Below are 9,725 nucleotides of genomic sequence, written 5' to 3' on the forward strand. Positions count from 1 at the left end.
CGAGCAACCGTCGCGGAGAAAATAGTAACCTTTGCACACCGCTTCGCCAAAAGCCCAGGGGTGATGGACCCAGATGAAGTTATATAGTTCGATTGGCATGCTCAGGATAAGTATAAGTAAATCAGAGATGGCCAGGCTCGCCAAGTGATAGTGCACGGTGCCCTGAAGGTTCTGGAGAGATTTCTTTGTAACTAAGATGTACAACGTGATGGAGTTCCCCAAACACCCGACCAGGAAAATATTCACATATATGACCGTGACTAGGACCTTTGAGTAAATGTCAGTGTTCACATCCAAGTCCATGTCTGTCACGTTCGCAATGGGCGCCAGAGAGTGGTTCCAATGCCTCGGAAGTTTCAGCGCAGAGGTGCGTAAATCCAAGAAATCACGAATGGACAAAGTTACGTTCTCCTCCATTATGACGATCCGAAATGCACGCCAAGTAATTATAGAAACAGGCGGACTTTATAATCACGTAAGGGTGTGGGATAATGTCTGTTTATCAGTTGCGAGAGAAAAGGATTGTGATGCGTAAAAGCGGTGCGCCCAAAACGCACATCGTTCAGCAAATAGGAGTGTGGAGAAGTGGCGCGCTTTTATATGTGGCAGGAGGAGGCGTTCTGGAGTGAGAACCTTGAGCTGTGACGAAAGCTCCATTCATCTGGATTTTTTTTTTTTTTAAACACGCCAATAGTGGTTTAACCTTTGCGGCTTCAGACGGTCCCTAGAGAGATTTATTCACCATTCAAGTTTAGGTGGACTATTTTGAAAGTAAGAAATCAAACCGAAGTTGACATCTATATACTTAGCCTTTATACAGCCATATGTATCAATTCAGTTTCTTCAGTTTGTGTGTGGGTGTTATATGATTTTAACTTGTTTATTTATCATGAATTCTAAAATCCAAATTCACATCATGAGCTCTCTCTCTCTCTCTCTCTCTCTCTCTCTCTCTCTCTCTCTCTCTCTCTCTCTCTCTCTCTCTCACACACACACACACACACACACACACACACACACACACACACACACACACACACACACACACACACACACACACACACACACACACACACACACACACACACACACGTCACACTTACACACATGTAACACCTCTTGAAAGGACAGCTTGTTCAAATGAAATCTTCTTTCATAGTGGATATGATAATATATATTACACTAACTGAGCTCCCAATTAACTTCCTGTCGTGTGGAGTGTAGCTTGATTGCTGTTATGGTATTGAGTGGTGAAAGTCCCTTATAGTCCCTATGGCAGTCCTATTCAATTGGAGGCCCGAGGGCCACATGCGGCCCAGACATGGTCCATATGTGGGCCCCAGCTGTAGCATTATACACTGCAGTTTGGATACTGCAGTACAACACTTTCTTGTGAATCCCTTCTGTGACTTTCTTGTGAATATCTTGCTTGTCGTGTGCATTGAAAATTCAATCTTGTTAAGTTTTAGGTTAGAATTTTTAAAGTGCTTGAAAAATGTCTTTACCGTGTGTTAGTGATGTCTGAAAATGTGCGGCCCAACTTAATGTTTTGGTCTTGAAATGTGGCCCAACTGAAATTCTAATTGAATAGCCCTGCCCTATGGGTTTATCCTCCCAGGTGGCATAGCGAAAGTGAAAGCTCATCTGGGAAACTATAACTCCCATTGTCATTGTGACACAACACCCCAAAGCACACAAGTGTTCACTGCACACTGCACACAACGAAACAGCATTTTATGCCTCACCTGTGCAAGGGGGCAGCCCCCAATGGCACCCCACGGGAGCAGTGCGGTGGGACGGTACCATGCTAGGGGTACCTCAGTCATGGAGGAGGATGGGGGAGAGCACTGGTTAATTACTCCCCCCACCAACCTGGCGGATCGGGAGTCGAACCAGCAACCTTTGGGCTACAAGTCTAACGCCCTAACTGCTGTGTGTGTGTGTGTGTGTGTGTGTGTGTGTGTGTGTGTGTGTGTGTGTGTGTGTGTGTGTGTGTGTGTGTGTGTGTGTGTGTGTGTGTGTGTGCGTGCGTGCAAGCATTCACACACATATTTGTGTGTGTGTGTGTGTGGCTACATATTTTGTGCGCGCATGTTTTCTCTGTGTGTGTCCGTGTATTCTTGTGTGTGCAGATGCAGTACAGGAAAACTTTGATGAGAATCAAACAGAGAATACCCCCTGCTTGCCCCTACATAGAATCCCTTGCCCTGAGGCAGAGGCCCTGTGGAAGAAGTAAAAGATAAACCAGACCCTGAGGTCTTCAGGTCCAGAAGGAAGCCACAGTGCAACTTTTTGGACCTCTGTGTGTATTTCTGTATGTTTATGTGTTTTTGATTTTTTATTATATGGCCTATAGTGTCTGTAGACTCTATAGTAACACCAATAGGCTTATCTAGACAGTCTACAGTGTAGAGTGGACCCTCCCTCCTTCCTTACTGTCAGCCAATACAGTATGTGGTTCCCATCTTAATAACCTTGTTAGTGTTCATTATTATGTTAACTTCAGGGTGATAAGGGGATTCAATTACAAAAGCGCTGCCATAGAGCTGCTTGATGTGATGGTAATGTTCACGTATATAGGCAGTCTCTGTTCAGGGGGAAAAGTTTAAATCAGCCAAGTATGAGTAAAATAAATTAAGTAAAAATAAATGCATGTAATATTATACAGCACTTACTGAGGTAATACTTTAGCTGGCCGCACGGCTATGGATATGTGCAGTCAAATAGAAAAAAATCACATTATGGACGACCCTGGAAAGGTGCACAGACTTATACAACATGGGTTTTAAAATAGACGGAATTGAAATGTCAGGTCCAGTAGGGATGGAATTTAAATTACTTCAACCGACTGGAGGAGAAGTTGAGGGGGAGAAATTTGGAAGTGTGCGATGAGAAGGAAATGAGGATGAGCTTATTCTTTCATTTACATACAGGTCCTTCTCAAATAATTAGCATATTGTGTTAAAGTTCATTTTTTTCCCCAAAATGTAATGATAAAAAATAAACTTTCATATGTTTTACATTCATTGCACACCAACTGAAATATTTCAGGTCTTGTTTTGTCTTAATATTGATGATTTTGGCATACAGCTCATGAAAACCCAATATTCATGTCTCACAAAATTAGCATATCATGAAAAGGTTGTCTAAACTCGCTATTAACCTAATCATCTGAATTAACCAATTAACTCTAAACACTGGTAAAGCTTCCTGAGGAATTAAAAAGTCTCAGCCTTGTTCATTACTCAAAACCGCAGTCATGGGTTAGACTGCTGACCTGACTGTGTTTAACATTGAAGTCAATGGCAGTGGCATTGCATGAGGGTTATGAAAGCCCAGACATCATTGATGCTTAGCTGTCAGCAGTTTTTTGTTCTTTGATCTGGTGACCCACACTTCCCTCTTCATTATACTCCATAGATTTCCATACCAAGTTTTTCTATTTTTGTTACAAATCTAATTCTAATTGCCAGACAGAACATTCCATTGACTTTCAATGGGGTTTCAATTTGGGAAATTAGAATTAGATTTGTAACAAAAATAAAAAAAACTTGGTATGGAAATCTATGGAGTATAATGAAGAGGGAAGTGTGGGTCACCAGATCAAAGAACAAAAAACTGCTGACAGCTAAACATCAATGATATCTGGGCTTTCATAACCCTCATGCAATGCCACTTCCATTGACTTCAATGTTAAACACAGTCAGGTCAGCAGTCTAACCCATGACTGCGTTTTTGAGTAATGAACAAGGCTGAGACTTTTTAAAGCCTCAGGAAGCTTTTACCTGTGTTTAGAGTTAATTGGTTAATTCAGATGATTAGGTTAATAGCGAGTTTAGACAACCTTTTCATGATATGCTAATTTTGTGAGACATGAATATTGGGTTTTCATGAGCTGTATGCCAAAATCATCAATATTAAAACAAAACAAGACCTGAAATATTTCAGTTGGTGTGCAATGAATGTAAAACATATGAATGTTTATTTTTTATCATTACATTATGGGGAAAAAATGAACTTTAACACAATATGCTAATTATTTGAGAAGGACCTGTACAGTAGGCAGCAGGGCTGCACTGGGGGAGGAGAATAGGGCCCGGGCACTTTTGGCTTAAAGGGGCCCCTCATAATAAGCAACGCAGGACTGATTCACTGGTGGGCCCCACACCCTCGTGGGCCCCTATTTTCAGAAATGTTAAATAAATAATAGGCGTAATAAAATGTTTAAAAATATATATATACAGTTTATGTTACATTTCTGAAAATAGGGGCCCACAAGGGTGCGGGTCCCACCGGGAAATGCATGCTATGCCAGATGGCCAGTCCAGTCCTGGAAGGCGGCAGCTTGTGTGTTTCTGGTGGGTGGATCAGATGCCTACAGTATGTATCTGAGGATGACCCTCTGTATGCCAAGCCAAGACAGCCAGCCAGCTGTGCACATATTGAGCAAAATGCCATTGCTTTGGCTCTCAGTAATACACAGAACTAGGAAAGAGAAATAACCGGAGCAAGAAACTGTACTACTGTATGGTAGATAAACTCTATTGTGCCTATGGGGATATTGGATAAACTCTATTGCGCCTATGGGGAAATTGGATTTGCTGCTCATTTGCTTGGACACCAAACAGACAGATAGACTTGTGTTCTCACCACCATAGCAGTCTTGTCACAACCTACATCAGGCATACATGCATTCATAACATAAGTTACATCAAGACATTAAACACCATTGAACATTGACATACTAGAAATGATACATGTACTGTATACAGGTAAAACATTGATGACATACCCACTCAGACACTGACAGACAGCACAGAACACATCATTGATGACAGACACTAATATACACTCCAGGAGGGTCAAATGCAGGAACGGGAAACAGACAAGCATGTCATACAGTAACAGAAAACAAAAGGGTACATTATTAAGACAATTAAGACTACAAGACATCTACACCAGCCGCCTCACCCGAAAAGCCCTCACAATTGTAAGGGATGAGACCCACCCAGCACACAACCTGATCCGTCTCCTGCCCTCCAGAAAGAGGTATGGGAGCCTACGGTCCAAAACCACCCGGCTGGCGAACACCTTCATCCACCAGTCCATCAGAATGCTGAACTCCCTCCACCCCCTCCCTAGACCGTCTGCTCCAGCCACCAGGCAGACAGGAAGCTAAGACCCTCTCTCTCTCTCTCTCTCTCTCACTCACACATGCACACAAAACACACACACCACAAAACACACACACACACACACAAACACACACACACACGCACACCACAAAACACACACACGCACACACACTCCACAACACACTCCACAACACACACACACACACACACACACACACACACACACACACACACACACACACACACACACACACACACACACACACACACACACACACACAACTTATGGAACTGCTCCATGTGACTGCACCTTACCTGCACTCTCTGATCTCCACTTCCAAGAACTTCTTGCACTACGAGGCTTGCACCTACAACTATGCTGCCAAATGCTGCTACTTGACCACTGGACTACAAAGGACCATGCCAGACTGCACAGTGTGTAGTACAGCACAGTCTTGACTTTTTGTATTCCACTAGTGCACTGGACCTGCACTACCTCACAAGAACACACACACAGACAGAGACAGAGACAGACAGACAGACAGACAGACAGACAGACAGACAGACAGACAGACACACACACACACACACACACACACACACACACACACACACACACACACACACACACACACACACACACACACACACACACACACCGTACTGTACCATGGGACTGCACCTTACCTACACTACCTCAGTCCTGGAACATAAGACATACAACATGCTGCATAAAATGCTGCTACCCCATCTACTACTTTATATAACTATTGTTATTATACTGTTACTATTGCTACTGTCACTGTTCTATTCTATTAGTATACTGTCTACATTCTATTTTATATTTATCTTATCTCCTATTTACATGTTCAATGTTAATTTTTAAATGTTTTTTTTCTCTTGTTTGTATTCATTATTGACCACTTATTGTTACCAGTCCATCACTGTTACCTGTCCTGTCTTGCACTTTATGTTAGTCTGTAAAATGTCAGTCTTGTATATGTCTATGTCCTGGCATGGTATAGAGAGAAAACGTAATTTCATTTTCCTTGTATGACTTTTGTTATGCCCATTTTAAAGCAAGTAATGCAGTATTCCTTCATGTCCCTATAGTGCAGCTGTGGTGGGTGGAGGAGAACCCCTTACTGATCAGCCATAATAAAACAGCCATGCTTGAGGCAAGATTTGGAGTTTAGAAAATTGTGAAATTTCTGCCTTTTTTGTTTAATATTCCGCTTTTGCCTCTAGCTTCACCCCATTTGCTGTCCGATGAATTACTGAACCTCTCAATTACTTTAAATAGCATTGGCAGTGACTCAAAGTGTAACAGTGCAATACCAGGTGCTCAAATTGTAATATCTTTCATGTTTTTTCTTCTTCATTGATTTCTGTAGATGTATGCATTGGTGCTGTCAAAAACTGTTTTTTTTTGCCAGATGAGCTATTCTTCTTAATCTCTGTGGGTGATGTGCATGTTGTGGTCCTATGCCTTTGAATCGGTAATGTGCTTCGAATTTTGCCAACAGCTTATTTCAACATGCAGTTGTATTGCTCAGACATTTTTTAAACATGCTCCAAATAAAAGTTGTGCAAAATCAAGAGATAGCTTACAACACAGCAATAACTTTTTGGATGCTATTTGGAGTATAAGACGCTTTAAAAAATTAAAGATTAGATTGGCCAAGATCTCGGAAAGGGCTGATGAAAAAATTGCATTACAGCATTACAACTGCATGTCGAAATTGGCTGCGATTCTTCTTTAAAGTAGGCCTATTTCTCCATTTAGCCTACATATTGTAGCTGTAGCCAGTCTGCTTCTGGTGGATGGAGGAAAACCCACTGACTGGACAGCCATTATGAAACGCCTACTCTTCATGCTGGAAGCCAGACTATAAACAGGTGTGTGAGGGAGGATTTACTGTAATGCACCAAGGAAATTGAAATTTCCGTGAAAAGTCGGTCTCATTTTTTGCTTGATGTTCTTGTGTTCCTCTTTTGCCTGCAGCCATTACATCCCATCCCACTTGCTGGCCACAGAATTGCCCTTCACTGAAATAATTATCTCTCTGACAACAAAACGGACAGCGCAAAACAAAATTCCTTCTTTATTTTAGTATATATTCATCATGCATTCGTCAATGCTGTGAACAGTTCTTTATCACACACATTATACCACCCTCTTGATGTGTAGTCCTTTCCTTTGAATTGAAAAAATCCTGCACTTCCCACTTTAAAATCATGGTTTCAGTGTTTTATTATGGATTCACAATAAACACATGTGCAGTTCAGAATTTTTAAAGTTTAAGGTTTTGAGGTTTAGTGATTAGGATGTATAACTCACGGTGCATCGTAGCATATTTATTGACTCAACCCTAAAAACAATATAAGCCTGTGTTAAAACCTGCTCTCTATCACTGTGTTTTGTCAACATTCAAAACGTGTTCAAAATGTTTTTGAAGAGATGGTTGGGAGCTATTGGGAGCTATTTCTGTCCAACTGGTGCTAGCTTGAAGAGTCTGACCATGTTTTGGGAGTTATTTTGGCCAGCTCTTGTTGGCCTGCAGAGTAATGTTGCTTGTTAACATCAAATTAGTCCCGAAGGTGCTCGCTCTAGAGCATCCCAAACAGGTGGCATGTGTTGGTCACATGGGTCATCTGTTTACCTTTTTGAAGTACTCCTGCGTCTCCATGGTAACTCAGAGTGCTTTCGTGATCCTGCTCCAGGGATGGCCATTTTGCCACAGTAAGGCCTCAAGATGTGCTTAACGAGAAAGAGCAGCACGCTGGGGTATATAGAGGGTTTTCGGGGTTATTTATGAGGGTTATGGGCTTTTTATGGAGATACTTGAGGCTAAGCACATGCGCCATTTTACAGACAGAGTTTGTAAGTTTTTAGTAGTTTACTTTCAGAATTTATGCTGCCCATTCTCAAAGTGGATATTCATGAAAATGATTTGAGAATGGGCACTATATTTGCAATGCCTAGTCTGGGCACAGTCCCACATACTCTACCTTTACCAGGACAGTTTATTACCAGCCAGGGAGTGGTGTTTTGTTTGTACCAAAATGTTGATGTAACTCAGAAAAATGTGAGGTGATTTGGATATGCAGCCCATGTTCTGAGTAGTGTTCAGAACACTGGCTCCTTCAAAGTAGTGTTCCTTTTGATTGTTTGACTGAATCTTTGAACCTGCCCCTCAAAAGTTTCCTTTTTTCCCATAATAGCATTGAACATCCGTCCAACCAAAGGCAAAGACTGCTGCAGCTGACATAGCGGGGACAAAAAAGAAATAAGAAGAGGAAAAACTGGTGTATTATTTCACCTGAGGCAAATGTTCTTTGTGAGTTGAAACCCCAGTGATTGTGAATATACCCTCCAACTTTTCCTGTTTCCTGTTTTTTGTGTGTTTCCTGTTCCCATCTCAGAGGGTGTATTGAGGCCAAGGCCACAATGCCCTCAGGTTGACCCTGTAGTTGGGCAGAGCTGGATTATTTGAAGGAACAGTCCGCTGTGTTTCTGTACTTAGCAATGTTCTTGTCTGATCTGAGGTGAGGTGATGAGTAGGCTACCTATCTGGGTCCGTGTATCATCCGATCATTCAACTATTCCATTCAATCTGGCAAACGGAAAACGAAATAATGACTCCATATTTTGTTTTCCCGTTTTTCTATATGGCCAAAAAATGGGGAGTTGTGTTGAGTTTTCCTTTTCCCAACTCAAAACAGAACAAGTAATAAACGAGAAAACTAAAACGAAATAACAACTCTAATTTACGATTATTGGTCCCATTTCCCCTGGTGCTTTTCTATTGCTCGCCCAAGTAAGACACGGTAGGCTAGTGCACAAGTGGCCGCCAAACGCGCTGCTTAACGCATTTCCCCGAGGCGCCAGCCTGCTGATGCTCCTACTCCAAAGAACATCTTTCTGTCCTACTGATCAGCGGCGTGGAACAGGGGGGGAAAACCCTGACTCATTCTTAGAGCCCAGTCCACCTGGGGGGCCCACCGGGGGCCCTCCAATGGAAAATAATTTTCTTCTTTCAATTTTTAAACATTATTTTAAAAATAATGTCAATACATGTTGGCAATTTATGTAATTCCAATGTTCTCTGGAAATACATCATTTGAATTGGATATACTAGCCTGCAAATAGGCTATATTCTATATCGGACACCCCCATTATCACGCATTGGTTCAGTCCGCCCGCTCGCGGACTTTTGATTGTACAATATGCGGAATCAACACTCACTCACTTCAATATTATGCATTAAACGCAGCAGCAATGAAAGACGTCTAAAACACCAGGCTTTCACAAAAAGAATAGAAATGCAAGAGAGACAGGGGAAACAAAATGAAGAAAAGCAACTGCAGCGGATTTCTTGCAAGAAAGGTGAGCCCAAATGTCAAAATTGCAGCCTAGGCTACACAGTAGGATAACTGGTTAAGCCCACAGACCTGTGGTTAAGCCTATCCCATTCCCATTCCGTGTGGCCTTCTGTGATAGCCGAAGTCAAATGAAAATAATCTCATTTTGTTGGCTATCATTGTGATAGAACCCATATTTGTCTTTGATATATTCATAAGTGTCCC

General features: G+C 41.9%; 1 protein-coding gene across 1 annotated transcript in view; it reads right to left on the reverse strand.

The window, feature by feature from the left end:
* Positions 1-352, reverse strand: part of LOC134456187 (neurotensin receptor type 1-like) — a 99,610-nt gene extending 99,258 nt beyond the window's left edge. The window contains exon 1 of the mRNA XM_063207581.1: positions 1-352. This exon is cut by the window's left edge and continues 240 nt beyond it. Within this exon, the coding sequence (XP_063063651.1) occupies positions 1-303 (303 nt within the window). The 5' untranslated portion in view covers positions 304-352.
* Positions 353-9,725: the final 9,373 nt, after the last annotated feature.

The sequence above is a fragment of the Engraulis encrasicolus genome, chromosome 10 (genome assembly GCF_034702125.1).
Source record: "Engraulis encrasicolus isolate BLACKSEA-1 chromosome 10, IST_EnEncr_1.0, whole genome shotgun sequence".
Classification (NCBI taxonomy): domain Eukaryota; kingdom Metazoa; phylum Chordata; class Actinopteri; order Clupeiformes; family Engraulidae; genus Engraulis; species Engraulis encrasicolus.